This window comes from Nelumbo nucifera, chromosome 1, assembly GCF_055504915.1.
Source record: "Nelumbo nucifera cultivar China Antique chromosome 1, China Antique-T2T, whole genome shotgun sequence".
In the NCBI taxonomy this organism is placed as follows: Eukaryota; Viridiplantae; Streptophyta; class Magnoliopsida; order Proteales; family Nelumbonaceae; genus Nelumbo; species Nelumbo nucifera.
The window spans coordinates 104848969-104874566 of NC_142649.1; the positions used below are offsets into that span (position 1 = coordinate 104848969).

At 35.3% G+C, this 25598-nt stretch overlaps 1 protein-coding gene across 1 annotated transcript; it reads left to right on the top strand.

Moving 5' to 3' along the window:
- Positions 1–21805: 21805 nt before the first annotated feature.
- On the top strand, positions 21806–23409 carry LOC104608631 (uncharacterized). Its single transcript, XM_010274671.3, has 5 exons — positions 21806–22239; positions 22408–22461; positions 22560–22642; positions 22768–22970; positions 23183–23409. The coding sequence occupies exons 1-5, from the start codon at positions 22040–22042 to the stop codon at positions 23267–23269; spliced, it is 627 nt and encodes a 208-aa protein (XP_010272973.1). The 5' UTR covers positions 21806–22039; the 3' UTR covers positions 23270–23409.
- The last annotated feature ends 2189 nt before the right edge of the window (positions 23410–25598 follow it).

A 25598-nucleotide genomic window follows, 5' to 3' on the forward strand; every position in this document is an offset into this window, starting at 1 on the left:
AGAATACAAGCAGTGAGAGAAATTGAAATAAATTGATCATGTCTGAAACATGAAAAGATAATGCTATTTGTTTAGTAAAAAAGACCAAACTAGCTGCTAAAGAAAATTGAACATTGGGTGAGAACACTCATGAAACACTTGCACAGTTGACATAAATTTTTAAAAACACCAAAATAAAAATGAAAAATAATAGTTCAAATTACATTTTTACCTGTACAATTAGAGAAGAATCAAATCCACAAATAAAGATGTTTTAGTAAAAAAAAGTTTATAAAGTTCGTTTATTTAATATATAATAAATATATGATTTAATAAAAGAGGATGAGAGTTAATATAGGACTTAAAGGGAATGGAATGAATTTTTGGACTGAATTGAGACTAACCCAACCCTAATATAGCCCCTTGGACGGAGAAAAATAAAAACTAATGAGTAGATTGATGCAAAAACCACTCCATATGTAGGATTGAAGAGTATGGATCATTTAACTACCAAAAAATAAAGAAGAGATAGTATGTGCAACTTGGGTCTTCTGTAAGTGCAACTTGCAAACCGACCCTCGGGAAGGTCCAAAATCTCATTCATTTTACACCAAACCGACCCCCGAAGAGTTTGGGTCTTCTGTAAGTGCAACTTGCAAATACACAGAGAGCACAACATTCAACCGCTCATTGAGAATAATTCCTCAAAATTTTGTATATATATATAAAAAAAAAACATGATTAAGTAGTTGGCCTTATTGTATTACTTTTTATTTTGAATTATATATGAATGTTTTCCATATTATAATCATTATTTGCATGTATTTATTAACAACTACCATGACTGGAAAGTCAAACATGATTACATGACAATTAAATTGCATTCTAGAGATAAAAATAAGCTCTTATCCTAGATTCATTGGAATTCACGGGATGCCTAATGTGGAAAAATCACACACAAGGGAGAAATTATTATGATATGTAAGTGAAGAATCCCACGTCGAAAAGAGATAAAAATGTAAATGATGGCCCATAACCTAATGGATTACGCCTTTGGATTAAATATAATATCCAATCCATGTTTATAAATGCATAAAAGACTTAAATATATTTTAAGTTTTTATAAATTGACTTAAATTTATATCGAGTTTTTCAAATAAACTTGAATATACCTTATGGTCTGACCCACTAGACTTGTGCTTTTGTTGAGCAAGAAATAAAAGTGAAGAAGAAGAAGAAGAAGAAAGGGAGAGGCAGTTCGTATGGCCACAACACACCACCGACATGAGTTTGAAAAAAGTCATGTTGTGCATTGCTTCATATGTCCAGTGGCCAGGTTGCAGTGTCCTTCTTTCTTGATCTCCATACATGAATAGCCCCCACCCAATTGTAAAAAGGTCTTTCTGAGAAAGTGGGTTCAGACCTCATTCTGTTTAAATGTAGGTAAAATTTGGTTTTGGGGATTGCGTGTATTGAATTTCAAGCAGATCATCGTTGCTATTAGAATAACAAATGCTTATGTTATGGAGCTTAATTTCTTTTGTTTCTCATCAGGGGTTTATCTAGTGGGATGAAAGTGAAATCCATAAGGGAGAAGATTGGTCTTCTATTTTCGTCTTCATGATTCTAATGCTTCATATCAACTTCTAAGGTCCTACTGAAAAAGTATGTTGTGTTAGGGGCAATAACTACATTAATAATGGAAAGTTATAAGTTAAATGATGCCATTTTTTCCCAATTCCTCGTCCTTATCATAAAGAATTTCATAAGGCTCAGTTTGGAAGGAGTACAAATGCAAATTTGTAGAGTGCAAATACGTACAAAATAATACAAAATACAAAGTTTTACACTCTACAAATTTGCATTTGTACTCCTTCCAAACTGAGCCTAATACTTTTTTCCTAGTGTTCAGGTTATTGCTTGCCAGGTAGAAGTCTATAAACATGGTGTGCCATTATGGCCCTGTTCGCTTTTCGGTAAGTTACTTACCCGGGTAAATACAATTATCTGGGTAACTTTTTCCTGGGAAACACTTACCCGGATAAGTGTATTTGCCCATGTTATTTTATTTCTCATGTAAATAAGGCAATGACCATTTTATCCATAAAAATTCATTATTAAAAGGGGTATTTTGGTCTCATTCAAGTGTTGGCAACTTTCCCCCTAGGTGGGAAAATTGTTTACCCACCTAGGAGATGGGTACCACTTACCCAAGTAAATGGTACCCAGGAAAATAAACTTTCCCTAGTCCCTACATAAATATGAAAAAAGAACATGAGATTCTTGGTCAATGGGAGCTTTCCCCTCTTTCAAAATCTGAAAAAAGAACCCCCCTTATATTCATATGTTTTCTAGACAGTAAATGGAGCCATGCTTTTACACATCTCTACCTTTCCTTTTAATAGCTTCCATAATTACAAGTGGCATGGAGTTCTAGCTTAGTTTCCATGTATAAATTTGAATGTGTTTTTCACCCTTGAGTGGGCCATAAGTTTGGCATAGCCTTCTTTTGATGCATCTCAGTAGGATTTTTATACCGTGTGTTCTTTCCTTAGGTTAGAAATACGTAAGGTATATTTTGAAAATTTAAAAGAGAATGAAGGGTAAAAGATCCACAAGGTATATTTAAGTTTTTCTAAAAATCTTTAGGGTACATTTAAGTAAATTTACAAAATCCCAGGCTATATTTAAGTCTTTTAGCCTTTATATAACCTTGGCATGTTGACAAATTCCCCAAATTGCATACATCCAACCTTATCGTGGTTCCTCTGCCATATAAGTGATTCAAAGAAATGTATCGATGTATGCCTTCAACTAGCCAAAAGAAACATATCGCCCACAACCTATCAATGGTCTTAAAAGATGGAAAAAATTGTAGCTTCCATTAATAGGAAAAGAAAGCCTTATGAAAACAATAGCAATTTACCAATTAAGAAAACCTAATCCATCAAAAAAGGAACTATGGTCTATGAAATGCATTAATTTTAAAATTATGGTTCAACCATCACTATAAAAACAACGAGCAAGTGATTTGGGTGTTTGGAAAGATCAAGAATCCAATTTTCCACCATTCAATTTTTGCTCAATCCATTCAATTACCTCTTTTGAGACCCTAAAACTTGAATATATAACCAAATTAACCCAAGACTTGTCGAAAGCCAAAATTCATTCATTTTGACACAACCCGCACGTTAAAAGTCCAACTAAATTACACCAATAAACCTAACATTTGATTAACAAGAACATTGAAGTCAATATCTAACACTACATGGGCTTTAGTACCATAATCAGACATAATCCCTAGACTTAGGAAACTATAATGTAGTTACATATTGAATTTCATGGCCAAAGCCCAAAGATTCACCGTTCATCACACCAACTTTCTCTCCAACAGTCCCAATCTACACAATCTTTAAACCTTCACTCCATGAAATCGAATCCAACAAATTCCTTGCCTTAATGATACTAAGATGCAATCAACCCACAAATCCCATCTCAAACCTATGACAATAATCAACCATAAAAATGCTAAGTTTCCATTTCGTCATCATTGAATGAATAAAGCAAGATAACTAAGATCAACAAATACTTTCTTAGATCCAAACCTTGTACCTAGATCTTCATCTTAATCCTTGATCACATGTTAAATTTTAACTCAAAATTTCCTTGTTTAATTGTTCTATCAATAAAGATTTCAAATTGATGCTTATGATTAAGTAATACAAGAAATTGTAACCAAGAAACCAAACCCCTCTCAGCAACTCCAAAGTCCTCAAAATAACATAGTAGTCCAATTTTAGCCTTAAGTTCCTTCATTTCCTTTCAAATAAAAAAAGATTTTGTTTCAACAAATTTTATTGGTTAAAACATATCAAGCTGTAGATCTTCATCATCCAAACCTCATTTAACCAATTATACCTCACTACTACGTTTTTATAAACTGAAAAAATCACAGTACATCAAGTTTTGTGATCTAACTCCTCCTTTTTACCATTAAACAAGCAAGATTTCATTCAAGCCTTCTCATTGGTTAATGATTCATAAGTTAAAATCTTGATCTAAACCTAATCTTTCAATCTACACCTCTAATCAAAGATCCATCTCTTCCCTCAAATTCAAGATATTCAAAGATACTTACCCACCAAATTTCATCATAGGATTTCCTTGTCTTGGCTCACTATCAAACAAAAGATCCATTTCAACAATATTTCTCATTGATTAGAGCTTATCAATCATAGAACTCCATCATCTAAATCTCATTTGAACAGTTGAACCTCACTATCATGTTCAAAGATCCAAAAATCCTCAATAACTCAAATTGTATAACCTAATTCACACATTTGATTGCCAAACTAGAAAGATCTTGTATGACAAACTAAATTAAATAACCCCTTCTTCTTTCCCAACCTAAGACTTCAAAAGGGTGGGACTGATGTCAACTCTATACTTAACCAAGGTTTTAAAAGGCTAAAGGCGTAGTTGACACGTAATGATGCCCCAAAAAGATAAGGCATACACCTTAAAGTTAAAGGAATAAGTTAATTAAAGCTTATAAATTGATGAAAATAATATATAATATACCAAATTAAAATGATAGAAAGTACACATATCCATAACTAGAAGTTTATAAGTAATAAGTTTATAAGTACACATATCCATAATTATAAACATTTTACATTTCTTGTAAAAAAACCAATTTAAAAGAAATGAAATAACTTAATTGATTTGATCTATAATAATAATAATAATAATATTGTTGTTATTGTTGTTGTTGTTGTTGTTGAAGTGTATTTTATATATGTTTTAAGTTGTAAAAATGTATATTTCTTTTTGCATTATATTAGTAAGTAATCATTGATACTTGAGAATTAAGCCTTACGTTAAAGTTGTGAGGGTTAAGCATTGAGGCAAAATCTATACACCTCTCTTCAAGGTGTACGCCTCACGCATCAAGGGTTAAGCATTTTAAAACAATGTATTTGACCTATTAAAGCACCTAGACCAATTATGATAGACTAAATAAACTAAAAGGCCCCCAAAACCCCAAGGCAGCCTTTCTTGAACATAGGAAATGACATAAGGGCCATTTTGGCCATTTCAAATTTATGTTATTTGCCACTAGGAGGTCAAATTCGAACATAACATGGACAGTCCAAAAATAACGCCATTGAGCACAAGAAACCTTAGACAAAAATCATAGAAATCTTGGATTGATTGATTAAACCCTTGGAGGTCCTTTGAAAAAGCCTATTATATCAAGATTCTTGAGTCTTCTTGCATGTTTAGGCTTTTCTTAAAGCCCAAGCCATGTTATTGGATATGTTTTAGACCTGGTTTCCTTTCCCTTTCTCTATAAATAGAGACCCAAATCGAGCTCAAAGGAAATGAAGAGAGCCTAGAAGAATTCTTAACCCTTGTAAAGGTCATATTTTCAAGAAATATCCAAGCCTTTGAGCCTTAAACTTCAAATTCGCCCACTGTGTTTCAGATTTCAAATTTGCAAGAACTCTTTAAACCTTTGACAAGTTCAAATTCTCCATGACATTAAAGGGTCGAATAAAAGTACTTCACTAACTTAAGAACTCCTTTAAACACCATTTCGGTTTGGTTCAACTGTTGGAAAATTCTTTCCAAAGTCACATATGAGAGGTAAGCCTCTTGTTTTATCTTTCAACTCATCAAGTTCGTAGTTCTTGAGTTTATTATGGTTTTGGGTTACTTGAAGTTCTAAAGACTTGGGGGGTTTCATTTCCAACTTCTTCTAGGCTAGGATAAAGAGGTAGAGAGGCAACAATCTTAGGCAAATCAATACCTATGGTTCGAGAACATCTCCTTAAACCAATTTCAAGAGAAGTTGGAAGCACTTTTCACAAGTTTTTAGGAATTCGTAACAATCTTTCTACTATTTTATATTAGAATTAAACCTAAAGAACTCTTGTATTGGGTTGCTATAGTAGCTTGAAAAGAGGGGTGCTTAACACCTTCTCTCTTCTAATCCATTCTGATCCAAAATTTCTGGGTTAATTTCCTTTCTCATGGAGAAATGGAGTTACTATTTGAAAAAAAAATTAATTTTCCATTGCTAAAATGATGATCCATTTCTTATAAAAAATAGGTGGTGACTCCTCTTTGAATAAAAAATGAGCTTCCTAGAGCTTACACAATCCTTCTAATTAAGCTACAAAGTAGATGAATATAATTAGCAAAATATAGGCAAAATAGGAGGCAACAAAACCCTAGAAGTCTAAGCACTCATGGTGTGACTCTCTATGCATGAAAAACTAGGTGCTCATGGTGTCTTCTTTGAGTGATCCTACTGAGCATATCCAAAACCCTCCTTTGCATCAATTCTCTCTCTTGTCTCTCCCCTTAATCTAAGTCATCGATTGATGTTCCTATTGTCTAGTTGTGTTTAAAGGAAGGAGAACCAACTATCTTCTTCCCTAATGATGTTCTTGAAGAATCCTACAAGGGTCTGAAGTGGGCACTAATTGGAAAGTGTATGCATGGCCGTCCTCCTCTACCGGAGACAAAGGAGTTTATTTGCAAAGCTTTTCAACTGCAAAGTGAGATATGGGTTACATCGCTCGATCCTAAGCATATCTTAATCAGGTTTGTTGATGAACTTGACTTCCAAAATGTATGGATGTGTGAATTTTTTAGAATAAAATTGTTTACTTTCAGAAGATTCAAATGGGTTCCAGAGTTAGAACCTGGCTAGGAACCCTCTGTTGTTCTAGTCTAGATTGCATTTCCTTTCTTGTTAACGAATTTTTTTTGTTGACAACCATTTGCAATCCATAGATATGGTGATTGGCCCTGTGATTAAATTTGACCAAGCTACTGTCACTCTCTCTAGAACGTCTGTAGCTTGGGTTTGTGTTGAGATGGATCTGTTGAAGTAGCATTAGACTAGAGTCTGGATTGGTATTAGTCATGAAGGGTTTTGGTAGGATGTTGTTTATGAGAATCTTCCCTCCTATTGCAAGAGCTGCTACAAAATTGGTCATGCCCGGGAGGATTGCAAACAAAATAAATTTAGGAAAATATCAGACAAGGGTGAGAACACTCAAAAGACTCTTTCTAGTGAAAAGTCAATCTAGAATGATGTTCTAGTTATCAAACTGTTAGGGCCTGAGCTTCCTCTGACAAGTGACAAAGACACATCTATTGAAACTGCTCTTGAATTGACAAACATGGCCGATGTCAAAATAGATGCTCCCATCACCATCAAGCATCGAACAAAGCCGAACTAGATTCATTTACAGTTGGTAAATTCCTTAGAAAATGCTATTGAACAATAGACAATGATTTTATAGACAGAAATTGTGCATGTCTCTAGCAAACCTCACATCCTAGTGTCGAAGGATGATGCTCTTCTACCTGGGAAAAATGATAGGGTTAGAGAGCTCGCTATAAGACAAGTTTAGTCTAAACACAAAAAGGATGGTGTACATATCTCCATTGATGATTTAAAAGAAAATTCAATAGAGGATGGGAGACAGAGTAACATCTTTGTGCAATTTCTTTGAAGGAGAGGGCTAGTCTCTCTTTGAGGGTGACAAAACAACAGAGAACATCAATATGGTCCCCACGTCTTAATCTTCAAATATTCCACCTACCCAAGCCATCAAGGAAGAGACAGTTGTTAATTCTGCTTTTCAACAAGTCACTAAATTAGGCTGAAAAAAAAAAGAAAAAGGATCACAATGTTTCGCCATAAAAAAAATAGAGTGACTAGACCCCAAGCGAATTAAGGTACGTCCTTTTGCTCTCTTAATTAATTAACATTTTATTCTAGATTTCTAAGGATTTGGGAAACAACCCCACTATTTGTTGGATTAAAAAGATGAAGAAGTCACAGGATGTGGGACTTTTATCTTTAGCTAAACCCAAAATCTTTGCCACCCACATGCATTCTCTCATGCAAATGTTAAACTTTGATGGTTATTTGGTGAATAATGATATTAATTTTCTGGCACCCATCTTGGACGATCTCCTCTATTTTTTCCACAGACTACTATCTATTGTTTAGTTGAGGTGTCCGGTTTAGATCCATATGTGATTTTTTCTATGCATACTAGATGTTGTGTACAGGAACAGAGACAAGTTGACTCTAATTGGTGCCCTTAATGATATGTTTCTCCCTTGCCTTACGTAGGTGATTTTAATGCTATTCTTGACCCATCTGAGAAGCTAGGTGGTCTTAGACCACATCTTCAATCCATGAATGATTTTTAGGACTTTGTTTTGTTGTTGGTTTGCATGACGTTGGCTTCAACGGAAACACCTTCACTTGGTATAATGGCCGAGAAGGCCAAGCCTATGTTTGGGCCCAACTTGATCGTTGTCTGGTGAGTAGTAACTAGTTGGTAAGCCTTCCTACTGCTCTAGTTATTCATCTGAATAGGTTGTATTCTGACCATCGTCCTTTGCAGTACAAGTTACCTGTAGAAACAATCAGAAAGCCTTCTATGTTTGAATTTCAACAGATGTGGTTGAGCCATAACTCCATGTCTATGGTAAATTGAAATTAGAATCTTCTGGCTTTAGGTACTTCCCTCCAAAATTTGGTCTTTAAATTGAAACGACTTCGTAAAGGTCTTTGAACCTAGAACAAAGAGGTCTTTGGGGACCTTTTTCAGAACATTAAATAATTAGCTGAAGATGAGGTGCTCAGAAAAGAAATCGGTCATGCTGAGAGTAATTTTTCAGAAAGTTTGAATAACCTGAGAGAGGCCAAAAAAAAATTTACACCATTGGCTCCTATAGGAAGAAATTTACTGGAAGCAAAAATCAAGGGTCGAATGGTTACAAGAAGGAGATTGTAATACGGAATTCTTCCATACAAAAGTCAAGGCAAATTAGCGACACACCATGATGAGAGAAGTGACTCTTGAGAACGGGTCCCGGGTAATAAAGTTGGATTAGATTATTTTGGAGGGCACTCGATATTTTGAAAATATCCTTTCAGCTGAACATTGTCACATTCCTGAAGGTCTTGTGGATGTTATTCCTCATGTTATTATAGACTCACAGAACTTGCATTTCCTTCTCCTTCCAACTACAAAAGAGATATAACTAATAGTTTTTTCCCCTTTTGCAAGGACTCTTCACCTGGCCCTGACGGTTTCACTGGTTATTTTTACACTTCTTGTTGAGATATTATCTGTGGGGATGTTACAATTATTGTCACATGATTTCTTTAATGATATGGAGCTTCTCTTAAGTTATATCTCTGCTTACATTTCTTTAATTCCTAAATGCCAAAGCCCTCAAAGTTTTGCTGATTATATACCAATTAGTGTATGCAATTTTTCCTACAAGATTATGTCAAAACTTTTAGTGGATCAGCTTAGTAGTCTTCTAGAGAAATTGATTTCTCCTCAACAAGTCAATTTTATGAAATATAAAGGGTCGTAATATCCTTGACAATATCAATCTGGCTCAGGAGCTAACCTAGAAGATTTATTGTAAGGTTAGAAGAAACAATGTTATCATCAAACTAGACATGTTGAAAGCCTATGATAGGCTAGATTGTGTCTTCCTCTTTCTAGTCTTATTGAAGTTTGGTTTTTCTAATGAGTAGATTGCCATGATTCGTAAAGTGGTCTACAACTGTTGGTTCTCTGTAAGATTGGAGGTACCTTGTATGGTTATTTTAAGTCTTCTAGAGGTCTTCGTCAGGGAGGTCCCCTATTCCCCTATCTTTTTATAATTGTTGAAGAGGTTCTAAGTAGAGGTTTATCTAATTTATTTTCAAACAATATGGATATGTTTTATCATGTGCCGAGAGGTTGTTGCTTTGTCTCCCATTGTCTTTATGCTGATGATACGATCATATTCTGTAATGGCTCTATTTCTCCCTTAAATAAGTTGATGAGTTTTTTGAATAATTATGAGATGGGCTCTGGCCAGAAGATCAACAAAAGGAAAAGTTGCTTCTATTTATTTGCTAAAGCCTCAGAAATCAAATACAATATGATAAAATGGGATCTCGGCTTTGGCAAACAAAGGGAAAGACAAAAGGCATATGTTTGATGATTTGATGAGGAAAGTTAATGCTAAATTTGAATCTTGGAAGGGGAAGTTACTCTCAGCAGGTGGTTGAATCACTCTTTTAAAGTATGTTCTTTGTTCAATGTCGATTCACCTCCTTATGGCATTAGATATTCCAAAGTCTATTATTAGGGACTTAGAGTGCAAGTTTAAACACTTTCTGTGGGTTTCGTGGTCCACTGTTTGCAGTTTGGTAGAGGTGGGGGGGCCTTGGTATAAGGAGTCTTGATGATCTTCGTACAGTGTTGAGACTGAAATCTCTTTGGGGAGTGCTCACATAGGAGAGTTGCTGGTTGTCCTATTTCTGGAGGAATATTTTTTTCTAGGGGGAGTACAAGGGTTCTTCCACCTGGAAAGTTACAACAGAATTATTGGAGTGCTTCTTTCACTTTACATCTTGGCATGTATGCTCTAGTGATATCTTTTTTGATAGCTTTGTGCATTGTACTTGGGCTTGGGGCAAGATAGGCTATATCCCCCTCCACTTTGGAGTAAATTTTGGGGTTAAAAAAATAAATGAATATAATTAATCTCACAGAATCCCAAGAGTAAAAGTCATAGAATTTTAAATAATGGGCTTAAACTTGAAACTTTACCATTAGCAAACAAAGAGATTTTGTAGTTACATAGAGGTTTTTTGCCTTTCTTGGTCAAGAAGAAGTATGTAAAAGAAGACAATAACATGGATAATTAAAGGTTAAATTGTCCATGTAACTACAAAATACTAAAAAGGACTGACGAAAGGGTTTCTCTAGAATCTATGTGGCTAACTATCTATAGAAAAATAAGGGATTAAAAAATTTTAAATTCAACTAAAAATATATGCATTTCACTGATCTCTTTTCTCTCTAAATCCTGATACCGAGAAAATTTGTAACCAATCAACTGCCCAATTGGTATCATAAAAGTGCTAACCAATCAAATGATATTTATCAAAATTCAGAGGTCAAAGATCTCCCTTTACCATGTCTTTTCACAAGCATATATTTTCCCCTAATTTTATCATGCTTTCACTCAAATAATTTCCTCTTATCACGTGGATAATAATACCGCAAAGACATGGATGCCAGAAAGGTATGATTAGGGGTAAGAATGGGTTATTAGTTTGGGTTTGTTCTAAAGCAAAACTTGGGCTCGATTCCAGGTTGTTAGAATCGGAGTCCTATCAAGATTAAAATTGTTGTTTCTCTACCCCCGCCCCTTCAAAAAAATGGAAACATGTTCTGTAAAAGACTCGATTTTTTACAACAACAATAACGATATAGTTTAAAACTTATATTACCTTTATTGATTAAATTGATCAGTAATTTAATATATAAATTATACACATTTAAATATTAAATTGAAGAAAAAATGTTTAAATCACTTGAGTGACTCAATGGTCAAGTGAAACCATTGTGAGTGCTTACATTCAAATTTTCACATTCTTAAAGTTTTTTAGAATTAATTTTAAGGCAAGTTTGATTCAAATGCCAGTTCTACCAAAGATAATCAAGGCCAATTCTCCTGGTTGGTTCGGGTAAGATAAGCCCCTAGACCCTAGAATTGGCCTGGGTGGGGTGGCTTCAAAGAATTTGAAACCAAACCCAACCTGATAAAAGCTTGGTTACGCTCAATTCAAGACTTGGGTGGGGGTCGTTTTGGGTAGGATAAACTTTTAGGCCCCAGAATCAACTTAGGTGGGGATTGATTCCAAGAATTTGGAACTAGATTCTTTATTTTTTTTATAAGTAAACTAAAATTTATTAAAAAGGAAAAACTGAAAGAGGTACAACTATGATGAGGCAGTCGAAGCCCCTTTCCAAGGAATATCCAACAAAATCTAAAGAATCCTTCTATGCAAAAGAAAATTTCACTTCAGTATCTCAACGAAACACAAACCCACGAGAGGGCAAACACACACACACAAAGGAAAAAAAAAAAAACCTCAAAGGACAGTATAAACTCATAATCAGTCAAAGCAAAACGATTCACTAACTCAGAACCCCGCAAAAATTGATTGGACTAAAACCCCTAAACTCTTGGTAACTCTAACTCAATGCCCTGCCTCTCCCACCCCTCCCTCTGCCTTGGGTCGCTTTTGCTTTCCTTAAGTCCACCTTCACTAAAGCATCCACATAAAAGTGTATCAGTCTTCTTAATTTTCTACCCCCCCCCTCCCGGAGGCCTCTGTACCCTAAAATATTCATCAACTTATTCAACAGAAGTAATACTCACACGATCCTCTACCTCATCACTTCAAACCTTCTCTATTTCCCATTCTTTCCTTTCTCGATCTCTCCTTGCTTCTAAATCAAAGCTCCTCAGCGCTTCCCTTACACAGGCTTCATCACCCAAGTAAAAGAGGCCACAAGATTTTGCCCCCTAGACTTTTCGGTCTTCTAAGTCTTACATAGACCTCCCCTCCTCCGGTCCATTTCCATGGTCTGAAACTGGCACTTCAACTCTTGAGGCTCTAACCAAAGAAGACCCCACCTCTCCAGTTTCTGCTCTTCTCCCTTGCGAAACTTAGACCAAAGGTCTCTAACACCCCTCTCTCTAAAAGAGGATGCTACTTAAACTGATCTCAAGCCTCTTTACCAACTCCATCGAGCACCTCTTACAAGTCACCTTCGGCCCAACTTTACTCACTGTCCTTTTATCTACAATAAGATTTATTTAAGCTTTTATTTATCAAGCTTACATGCATCTTTGATTTTCTAGGAGTCGTTGCCAACTTGGGATGCTCCCAAATAGAAGCGTTTGGGACCTTCCTACCCCAAAGGAAGACCTACGGAAGTGGCCAATAATGGAGAAGGCACGCTCGAATTTGAAATTGAAAGTGCCACCTCAGCCAGCATGGGCCCCACATAGCTCTCCTCTCTCTCTCTCTCTCTCCAGCTACGGGAACTAACAGGGGCCCTCTTTCCTCTCGTAGACTATCGTTCGTCGCCTCAACCGCCAAACACATTGTACCGGGCTTCTCCCCTCCCTTTCCTCTACAAACTTTGAGCTAGGATGAAGAGGACCATCCACTTTGTACACCTCTTCCGCACAAAACAATCGCTTCCTTAGATCGACACTGCTATCCACCACCACCATCTTGTATTCACTTGAGCCCTTATCAAACCAAGACTTGGGGTCTTCAACCAACATCCTCACTATAAACACATCCGCTGAGACCTCCACCATTACAGATTTTGGGAAATCAACAGCTGCATCTGCCCACACAACAAAGTTAATGGCGTCGAGTTTCTACTAGTTCAAATTCCCCTAATCAACTTCTAAGAAACCTCCAAGAACATTATTGATTTCTTGAAAATCTTCCAAACACTAGGCATGGAACAGCAAACCAACACACCTAACCCTCCACTTTTTGGCAGTTTGGTCTGCACTGGACTTAAAACAGTTTGGTTTAGTTTTCTAAATTTTAGGAACTAGACAAAATCATATACCATATATATGTATTTAACATTGTTGTTTGTTTCAATTTTTAACTTGTAATTTAATGTTCAAGGAGCTGCTTATGTTTGAGAATGTGTCAATGTAGTTTATATGATAGTAATAAGTGAAACTTGTTAATATTTCAATTATATTTGCTATATATATATATATATATATATATATATATATATATATATATATATATAGGTATGTATGTTATTTAGACTTCCTAATTGGGTTAAGCCCAATAAAATGGCCCAAACCGTATTAAAAACCGGACCAAACAATTTGATATAGTTTGGTTTTTTTGATTGGAGATGTTCTACAAACTAAGCCAAACTTGACCATGAACACCCCAACCTCCCTTCTTTCCTCTTTCTATTATAGATGTAGATAGGCGCATGGATCAATCGAAAACAGGCCATAGGTTTGAATATAGAAAGATAAATCAAGTCTACTCAATTAGTGTTTAAGGATAAGGAAATGACGATACAGTATTCAGCCAGCCCCGTATAGTTGGCTAAGGCTTTAGGTTCCTCATATTTAGAAGTGGACAAATATTGGTGTTGAGCGGTTGCGTAGAGAAAGTATGATTCATTATATGATTAATTATATAAATTAGTTAATCAAAGCAACCGGTGGTTCAGGCCGCCGGTTAACTGGTTCAAGGCAAACTTGGATGGTGCGACCAACGCTTCAATTTCTGCTTTTGGATGCATCATCAGAGATTATTAAGGAGATTTCATTTATGCAAGGGCATCACGTGGGCCTTCCCAATCAGCTTTAAAAGCCGAAGCTTGGGCTCTGCTGGAAATCTTAAAATTTGTAGTTCAGCTTGGCATTTGTGCTTGTTGAAAGGGACAAGCTTGAAGTAATCAATGCTCTGTTGGAGACTTTATCTTCTCCTCCTTGGCGAATCAAATGTTTGATTGCCGAATGCAGAGTTTACTTGGCTCAATTTCCCCACTGTTCTGTGATCTTTGCGAAAAGAACTGCCAATTCGGTGGCTCATTGTTTTGCCAAAGTTGGGCTAAACTTCACATATACTCAAACCTGCTCACTCTGCCCATATTTTGCCATTGATTGTATCCATAAAGATATCTTATGCACATCAATGAAAGTTTTTGCCTTGATAGGCTTCGGAAAAAAAAATAATAATAATAATAATAATAATCAAAGCACATGCAAATCGAACCAAAACAACCATGTGAAGATAGGCAGATATCATACGAAATATATGGAAATTGTATGATTTGTAAAGGCTTTCTTTTCCATCAATAGAAATGCTTCAAATTCTACTCAATTACCCCTTCATGAAGGATGATTTTTCTTTGGCATTGAGTGCGGTGTACTCATTCCTTGATTAAGGTTGTGTTTGATGTCATTGTTGTTTTACATGGAAGGTTTTGGATTTAAGTAATTAACATGATATGTATTGTGGCTTCAAATATGAATCATTTCAGCTAGAATGATTAGATTATTTTACTCCTTTTGAGCAAAAAAACGTCGAGTTAACATTTTAACCAGAAATGCCAATGATCAATCCCATACACTCATTCATTGTATGCCAATTTGCATCGATGAACTCAAAATATAAATGAATATGCACATCTTAGTAAAATGGTGGCTTTTGCAACTAAAGCTCAGTTTGGAAGGAGTACAAATACAAATATGTAGAGTGCAAAACTTTGTATTTTGTATTATTTTCTATGTATCTGTATGGTACATATTTGTATTTATAATCTTTTCAAACTGAGCCTAATGGAGCTTGGAAATATCCTGCTATTTGATTAGAAAAGTTACTTTCATGAAATAGGTTAAAATTAAGGTGGTGTTTTATAAATCTGAAATTTGAAGTCTAAAAAGTTAAAAGCATAGTAAAAGTGTCAGAAATTTGAAAAGAGGCATAAATGTTTTTCTACTTTTTAGAGGCTCTGAATAGATAAGCTTATTTGTGTTAGACCAAATTTTTTCCATCTAAAATTCCCTGATTTTACTATTTTACGCCTAGAATAGACTATTTGGTAATTGTTAGCTCAACTTGTACTATTTCATATAAAATGATATATCAAAATAATATTTAATAATTAGTAAAAACAATAACTAATAATAAATTAATTAATAATTAATAAAAACATAATTAATAAAAATACAAGTAAAATTGGATAAATTTCAAATAAATTATAGGAAAGTTTTTACAAACCTTCTCAACCCATGTCTATATTTGATAAGTTTCAAATCAATTCCAAACAAGTTGTTACAAAATTTCTCAGCCTTATTTCATAAGCAAATAAATTATATAACTGGGTAAAGAAATAATTTCTAGAAATAAATTCTATATTTCATAAGCAAATAACTGGCTATTTTAATACAAATATGCATGTGTTTCATTGTCGTCACAATCGCATAAACTGTGGCCATTATTTGAAGAAGAACAAGCTTTGAGGTACGGGAAGAGAAATATGTTTTGAGGCCCATCTTTTCCTCGAAGAAGAAGAAGAAGAAGAATATACCTTTGATGCTTGTTCACCGATGCATGCAAGTGCTATTTTCAACCCTAAAAAATTGAAGAAATAGGAGAACGAAGAAGCCAGATTGAAAGAAAAAGGAGGGACGGCCATGGTCATCTGATGCCATCTTTAAGAATGCAGGCGGCGATGGTCTTCCAATGCTATCTCTAAGAACGCAACGGCGATGGTCTTCCGATGCTATCTCTGAGAACGCAGCGGCAATGGTGTTGAGAACGTAGGTGGCTAGAATGTAGAAATGAGACAGTTTAGGCTTGGGGTTAAAAAGGGGCAAATTGTGGCATTTCAAAATTTGTACAGGAGTATTTTTGACTTTATGGTATCTCTAAAACGCATTTGAGCGTGTTAAGAGATGGGCTGCGCGCTAATGAATTCAGATCTGAAAAATCAATTCAGATCTGCTTTTCAGATGCAATACCAAACAAGTCTGGTGTCTAAAAAGTAGATATTTCAGACGCCAGACCTCTAAAAAGAATTATCAAACGCCCCCTAATTTCCCTTACTTAGGTTTAAACATCCCTCATCATATTCATATGATCATTGGTAAGTTGTTGCACTTCTAAATGCATATTCAATTAGTTGATATGATTATTCACTAAAACAAACCCGCTGGGGGTAGCTGCCGCCCATCCATATGTTAGTTTTTGCTTGGTTAATTATGTGTTAGTACAACGGCTTTTACGCCAACACTTAACTTGTCTTTTGGGTAAAAGGCTTAAACATATATTAGGTTTTTATTAATTGACTTCAAGGTATCCTGAGCTTTTTAAATAGACTTAAATATATCTTGTGGACTGACTCACTGGATTTAAGCATACCTTCTATTCTATTCGTGAAACCTCAAATGTGGGTTTATTTAAAATTTTTAAAATCCTAATTTGCCCTTTTATGCCTTTGAACACATGATGTAAATTTGGCATTCACATCTCTTATTTTTCTAATGGTTGGAGTGATGTTATGCTTCTAGTCTTAATCTCATTGAACAAGACTAAGGAGATTGACAGCGGCCCAAGTTCAATTAATCGCATTTCTCCTAATATAGATTACAACCATGGATAAGTAAAGATTTGGCTGATTCTGTGATGGAGAGAGCTAAAGTTCTTACAAAAATTGAGTTATTTGCTAGTATTTTTTTTGTTTTTACTCTTCAGCAACTTAAAAGAAAGAATCTGTTCCATTAATCTGTGGCAATGGAATACGCTTGCTTACATTAATTCTTTGATTATCAAATCAAATGTATTTTTCTAGAAAGTAACATTAACAATTTCCTTTTTAATTAATTTTAATGCTCGTGATCAAATTAGAGAAGAAAGTAGGGAGTGAGAGAAAGGGGGCAGGAGTAGACCATAGTGGCATTAAACTTGACTTCTATCTAGGTTTAATTACCATTTATTTATGTATTTCTTTTTGAAAATTTGGAAGAAAATGAAAAATAAAGAGTCACAAGGTATATTGAAGTCTATTTGAAATATTCAGGATACATTTCAAGTCAATTTATATATATATATATATATATATATATATATATATATATATATATTCAGCATACCTAAAAGTATGCAGTAAATGATTTTGCCTTTTGGTTAAAAAAATATTGGAATCTTTTGACTTTTGGAAGCAGAAATTAATTAATACAACAGAAAATGGTTATAGGAAATTTGTGTAATGGACATTGGCTTCAGTGCTTACAAGACCGTGCTTACACCATTTGTATAGCCTTTTGCAGATGTGCATTGGAAATATCTCCATACTTGTATATTTTTTTTTTGGCCTTTGTATATTGTCACTAATGCAAATATGTAGGGTTCTCTACTTTTTATTCGGATTGAAATAAAAGGTAGGGAAATATGTACAAATTTTATATAGGGTTCTCTACCTTTTCTTTCAAACCATACACAACCACAAAGATTGGTCACCTCATCAACAATTTAGGCTCTTAGTTTGAAACGAGTACAAATGCAAATATGTAGAGTGCAAAACCTTGTATTTTGTATTATCCTGTATGTATCTATACTATATATATTTGTATTTGTACTCTAATGTTCAGTTTAGATGGAGTGCAAATACAACTATATATACGATAAAATACATGTAAAATAATACAAAATATAAGGTTTTACACTCTACATATTTGTATTTGTACTCCTTCCAAATTGAGAGCTTAAATTATTGTTGAAGTTTGTACAAATTTCCCTATCTTTTAATTTCTTTCAACCTAAATCAAGTATTTGATTAATTAACAGATTTTTAGCTATACATGCAAACACAGCTCGACCAAGCAAGAATATCATCCATCCATTTGTAAACAGGAGAAATGGTCTGGACTCTGAACGATGATGGTCCTGAAAAGTGAGTTCAGATGCGCACAAGATTCGGCAGCATATTGGAAACTCCTCATATGAAGTACAATACATGTTCCCGTTGTGTGACTGCAGGATGTTGTGTACAGCATTTTGTGATCAGCAATCCAAACTACTCCTTAATAGTTGTTTACTAAACCATTGTTCTTTGTACATTTTTTAATACATACACTAGGAAATCATGCTCAGAAAGTCTGGAGAAGATGGATGACATGAAACCGGATAGGCGCTGGAGACAAAATTATGCCCACCGAGCTGGGCAACCTAAGTAGTGAATATGCCAATGTTCCGTAAGCACACTGAAGCTTCACTTCTGATTAGGCTGCCCAGTCTATGATTTTGTTTCAGCCAATTCAGATTTAGCTGAGGTGGGGTGTTATTATTAATTGGTAATACAGTCATCAATTGCAGCTAATAATCTGGACTTCTTCTCTATCACCTTTCCCTTTGATCCAATCGAAAGTAGGACCATTTGCCCAATGGTTTTTTTATTAAAAAAAAAAAAAAGCTGTTGTTTTGTGGTCATGTTTGGGAGTACTTAAAAATAAGTGCTTATTTGTGCCAGGACCACACTATTAAGCACTTATTGGTGTTTAGGAAATAAGCCCGAAATAGGTGCATATTTTAAAAATAACGGTTTATTTTTTAAGCCCAAATTTTGAGCTATTTTTAAGTGTTTATTGTATAAGCACTTATTCAATTTTTTTTCTTCCAAAATTATCTCTAATTGAATTTTAAAATACCACTTATAAAATTATCCCTAGTTCAGTTTTATAAAAGTACTTTCGTAAAGTGATTTTATAAAAGTACTTCTTTAAAAGTGCTTTTATAAAGTGTTTTCATAAAAGCACTTTTTTGTATAAGTGATTTCGTAAAAGAATTTCATAAAAGTAAAAGTATTTTTATAAAAATGCTTTCATAAAAGTTCTTTTTATTAAAGTGCTTTTATAAAAGTACTTTCACAAAAGTTCTTTTATAAATTAAACAGCTTTCATGTAAAAGTATTTTTCATAAAATTACTTTTATAAAAGTAATTTAATAAATACACTTTCACAAGGGTATAATTTGAAATTTTGAAAGAAAATGAAAGACAAAATAGTTACAAATACTAATTTAAGTGCTTATTGGAGAAAAAGACTACCAAACCGTCAATATGAAATAAGTGCTTATTTTTTAAAGAATAAAAACTTAAAAAAATTGGGTATCAAATACAAATAAGTAAAATAAGTGCTTATTAAACTATTTTTATAAAAATAATTTAATAAAAACACTTTTTCTATAAGCGCATGACCCATGCTTAGGTGCACTGACATTGCTGAGTTGTATGATTTTCTGTTTGATTCAACTACCCTTTAATTTTGTTATTTGGGTGGAATGCTTTTAGGCGCCAAAATTGTAATATCTTCTTTTTTTCTTGGCAGTATATAAACCTGCAGGACGAGTTTTGTAAAAGTTTGTTGAAGATAGAATACAACTTAGTTCTAGTGTCTTTTTTTCTTAAAGGTATTTTCTGTTTTCTTTTATGCTGGAATCGTTCTAGAGCCACTATGAGTATCTCAAAACTTTATCACCATCTATGTGCATAGATAGATGTTAAGGCCATTAGGACTTATATCGGCAATTCTCTGTTATAGGACTACCGGCCACCACATACATATTTGGGTCGTATATTGATACAGAGAAATTATTGATCAGTTAAACTCATACTCACAAATTGTTCCCACATCCCTACCCAATACCCATTACACACTACCGCCTTATATTGAAAATATCTCGACAATAGAGATATATCCAGCGCTGTGTGTGTAGAAGTGGAAAGAGTTTGTGGGCAGGGCAGGTGACCTGCCAAACCTTGTTTAAAACATTTGATCGTTTCCTTAATTTCTAAAAGACAACAAAATTAAAGCGCACTGAGTGATTGATTGTAAGGTGCATGGTCAGGTGGTTTATATTTGAATGCGGAAGTAATGATAACGGACTTAGTCCTCCTCATCAACTGAGTATTACAACCAAAATCACATCAAAAAGAGATAGCCACTCCACTCCATTCACACGCTCACTTTGAAATTAATTAAGTTTAACATGTGCACGCAGGTTAGCATTCACCAATGGCGGCCAAAACTGATAAACAAAGTCTATCCACTTTTATATATGTTGACTTGATCCCCCAACCCCGAGACCATTTCCTAGCCTTGTTCAATTTGTAGGGTTAGGTGGAGTTGAATGGAATCATTATTAATTGGCTTTATCTTAATAAATAAATACTCAAAAATCTTTAATTACTTTTGAAGAATATAATCCAAATATAGACACATTAGTAAAGGCTCCCCGTCTCATAAATCACAATATACAAGTTGTAACCTATCATCCAGCCAGCCGGAAAACAAGACCTAAGGTCGTTACATCTATATATATATATATATATATATATATGGTTGGACTTGGTTGTAGCTAATTATTGTAAGGCATATTCTTAGAAAAAGGAAGACCCCGTCCAGGCTGACCCTTTCCATTGGCCAACAAGCACCTGAAGTTAAGCCTTACTTTGGCTTAATTATGTGGACTATTGCTTACCCAGACACTGGAATTTGGAGATAATTAAAATGGAATGGGTCCATGTATATCCAGAGACCAGAGAATATCAGTTGCTGGCTTGTGACTTCGGACCTCCTTTCTTTTATCTTTTCCTTGTATTTTCCTTCAAACCAAGTCACCAATTTTTGCGTATTTATTCTCTTTTCAAACGGAGAATTAGTCTATTAGATATGTAAAGAAAAAAAATTAACAGCACCCGGATTCCGGAATGGAAGTGCAACCCTAATCCATTTAAATTGGATTCCTGACACATTTTTTACATTCTACTTGTCCTTGGATTTTCTTGCTATCTGTCTAAGATTGACCATGTGCTACTATTTACAAATTAGAACACCACGCGGGCTTCAATATATTTTCTTGGAATGGCTAACATATATGCATGATCTTATTATTAAAAGCCCCAATCATTTTAATTATTTAAAAGTTACAAAAAAAAAAAACTTAAATATATGTGACTGATTGGATCACTGATGATTCATTTAAAACTTCGCCTTGAACGTTGGATCATGGATGAAGTACAAGTACCTACTTCATCAACGGATATGGAGAAATAGTAACCTCGATTTATGGATCTTATATCTTGCCATCTTTAATTTGAAATTAAGGCTTTGTGATGATCAACTACAGTCATTTACATTCTACCACCGTCTGATCAGGATCGGCAGGTTGATTTGGGGCCTCTTATTGGTCAAACAGAAGACTACAGTAGCTGAGTTTTCTGTCCGAGCCAAATTACTGGCCAACGGCCAACGCGGTAACGAGGTGGGAAGTTTCCATGAAGCTACAACTAGAAGCCTTGTTTAGATTGGAACCCATTAATGAAAAATCATTTGACATTTTAGAAATCACAAATTTGACTTTCCCTCCTTGGCAATTTGGTATTGAAGGGAGACTTGGAGAGGAAGGCGGTGTTTCCTCACTCTTTAAATCCTCCGCTCTCTGCTCACATTATACATACAAAGTATAATCCTGTATTCCTGTCCTCTACCTGATTCTGAGATTTACAAGATTATTGGGGCGTGGTTTTTTCTTCTTCAGACAGAGACTTCTAAGTTCTAACCCATTATCCATTATCCAGACCTACTCTTCTAGATTATGTCTATAATAAGACCCATCATCTATTACGACCTCAGCAGCCTCCGTCGTGGATCCTGGGTTTCTGTTCCCAACCCAAATCGACTTCTGTTCAGCTCAACCTCCAAATATGGGAATAATTTCCTCGCAAATCGGGGCTTGTTGTCACTCGGCATCCTCAGCTTCAGCGGCAGAGTACTCAATAAAACCAACACCAAGATGTAATCTTCTATATAATCCATCCTTGCTTTTAGTTTTATTTTCTTTACCTTAAGCCAAGTTGCAGAGTCGACTGGCGGTCTTGGGATCCAATGCTCAAATCCATTAGGATTTGAAAATTTCTTGAGGATTCATTGACAAAATTCGATGTTGCCTAACTATATATGTAGGGACGTGACCGTCTACAGCAGTGTTCAACCCGGTGGATCGCCTTCCAACTCATGGTAATAATGGTTGGTTTGATACTAATTAATGGTTGTCTGGACCGATTCTCCTTATCTAACAAATTAAAGGTTTACCTGTTTCTGTTTAAACCTTTCAGGAGAAACTGGATTTTCGGAATGCTGATATCGATCATTCTACCCTTTTGGAGGAACAAATGGGCACCATTACTAACGCTGAAAAGTAAGGACTAACAAACTTTGTCTGGCCTCACTATACTACATTAGCCATAAACATATATAAGAAAACGATCTACTCATTTCCTGCTGCTTTCTGAAAATTAAGACACGCATGTTGGGACTGTTCAGGGGAGGTGGATACTGTGGTAGAGACCATTGAAAATGTGGTGAATGTGGTAGAGGTTGTGGCGGAGGAAGTCGAAAATGTAGCTGATGAGATTGCCAAAAAGCTTCCAGAAGGTGGAAAGCTCAAGGAAGCTGTTTGTGCTGTTGAACACATAGCTAAAGAAGCAGCCAAGGATGCACACTTAGCTGAGGAATTCTTGGAAAAGGTAGATATAGCTATTATTAGTATTTACCCAATAATTACAACATCTTTTTCGTCACTTCTCCTTTTGCATCGATCATATGTTCTTTTTCTGTTTTTTCTCTTGGAGTTATATAGGGCATTGTTAAGCTCAAGTCTCATTGTGGGGTTTAATAACGGTGACTTAGGTTTCCTTTTTAAGGTTTAGAAATTCTGATGTTTCACATGAAAATGCAGGTAGAGGAAGTGGAGAAAGATGTGGAGGCACTCATTGAACCGATCCTGGCTCAATCAAGTAGCAGAGAAGACGATGAACAAAAATAGAAAAAAGGATGTTATTATTGCCTACAATAAAGGAATATCAAGAGGCAAGAGCCCCATCTACTTGTATAAAGATCATCATACAAAAATGTTGAATTCATTTGTGACACTAATAAATTAATTCATTTTATTTTTCAATATTATTTCATCATTACTTCTCCCCCTCTCTCTCTCCCCCCCAGTCCGTAGGACAGAAACAACAAAAGAAAAAAACAAAAAACCTCAAACAACAAGATGTGTTAAATGATTTGAACTACCATTTTCCCTCTTAATCCCCATCTCTGAGTTTCGCTGCCTCCACCAATGATGAAATAAGCAGCTTGATTAATTGCCATCACAGAAGAGGAGAGTTGCTTTTAGGTGTTGACTTCTCGTCTAAGCCAAAAGAAGTGGTTCTCCAGATATCCAAAGCTGTTAAATGAATAGCAATATTGGGAGATGGGTCAAGCTTTTTGTATTCATCATATTTGCTTTGTCTCGCTAAAGAAATATTGCTGATTTTCATTGCTGCTTTTGCCGCTACTAGCTAGTTATCTAATGCGGTGTTGCCAATAAGTTTCGTTACTTTGCCTTTCAATATTCTACCAGAATGGTCCCTTTCTATTTATATCCTCCTATTCCTAGGCAGTTGGGTTCAGTCTCGGCAGAGTAGTATCTATGGGTTTGCTGCGGAAGCTTTAGCAGAAAAATATGGTGCTCAAAATCTGATTCAGGGCCTGAGACGGCATCTCTCTGAGTCTGAGGCATTTTCTTAACCAATTTCTGCAGTTGTATTGATCCAAATACCTTGGTGTTGGCCAACCCTCTTGCTCCAGCGCCATGTTTTACAGTTGAAGGTTTGAAACTTTAGCAGAAAGCCAGCCAGCAACCCATCTCGATTCTCGTCTCGGCCCACCCAAGTATTTGCTAAGCTTCGAATGAAATGGAGTTGTTTTTGAAGTGGATATCCGAATGGTCCCATCACCCATGATACGAAAGGGAAATAGTTATTGTTCCGGAAATTAAAGCAAAATTATAAATATTGGCCAACATCCCCTAAGGTGCTCACCCATGGTTTCACCTCTCGACCTCCAGGGTGTGAAAACTGTGGAACTTTAGGATGTGTTTGGGTTTGAAAGAAAAGGTAGAAAAAGGAAGGGAAGGGTAGGGAAACCTATACATCAACGACTTATTTTAGGAACAAATCGATTAATGGCTCCTAGAGAAAAATAAAATAAAATGAGTTATACACGTCCAAGGACCAACATTTTTACCACGTGGAGAGGTGACAGAGTTGTGTTCACTCCCTCAACCTCAAGTTGAAAAACTAAAGGTTATTTAGATCACTTTCCTAAACAACTCAATCTATAATCTGGGCTGTCAGGCAAACCTTGCTTCAGGTGTATTAAACTGAAAAAAATAAAATAACACTTGATCCAACCACTATTAGTATATTGGAGGGTCATTGTCTTATACAGTTGGGCCCGCAGAATAATTGATAAAGCATAAGATAATCGTGCTCACACCTTACTCTCTACCATGTGTTGTCAGGCAACTTCACTAGCTAAGCCTAAGAATAGTGAATTAACACGATCCAATCCTAGCAATACAAATGTACCATATTGGGCCAGAAATTGGCCCCAGGTAAGTTGGCCCAGTAACAGAAAAAAAAAAAAATCCGTCGTTAAGAGCCCATATTCATGAGTATGACCAATCTTGTACTGTCCCTGTCCTCTTCGAAGGTGAAACTCTAGTCATCTAACCTTATGCCCTAAAGAGAGATAAATTGTTCTGCCAAAGCATTAAGCAATAAGCATGCCATCAGCTGGGTGGGCAATCATCAAAAGGTGGGTTAATATTTAGGTAGAGACAAGGTTTAGAATATTGAGAGTGGAGGATTTACCGAATAATGCAAGAGGGCATAATGAGACTAGTGATCTAATCCTCCTTAGTATATTAACTCCCAAGAAATTAGAATACCAGTTTGATGTATGGCACACATACATTTTTCTTTGTTAGTGCCACTACTCAATAAATTTAAATATAACAGTACAGAGTACAGGACATTTTGGTATTGGTGCATCTATAATAATAAAAACACATGAAATTCTTTCTAATGGTGATAAAACTTGGTCTGCAATTTGGGTTGGGTTTAAAAAGCGGGTGGGGTTGGGTCAGGCTGACAATTGGGTTAGGGTTAGGGTTGAATTTTCAGAACCCAATTTTACTTTGGGTTGCGCTAGGGTCCTTGGGCAACTCGACCTAATCATCTGAACCTGACTTTACTATTGCTATTGAATATGCGTATTATATTCCCACAACCTATTATTAATTCATTTGTCTTTTGACGCTT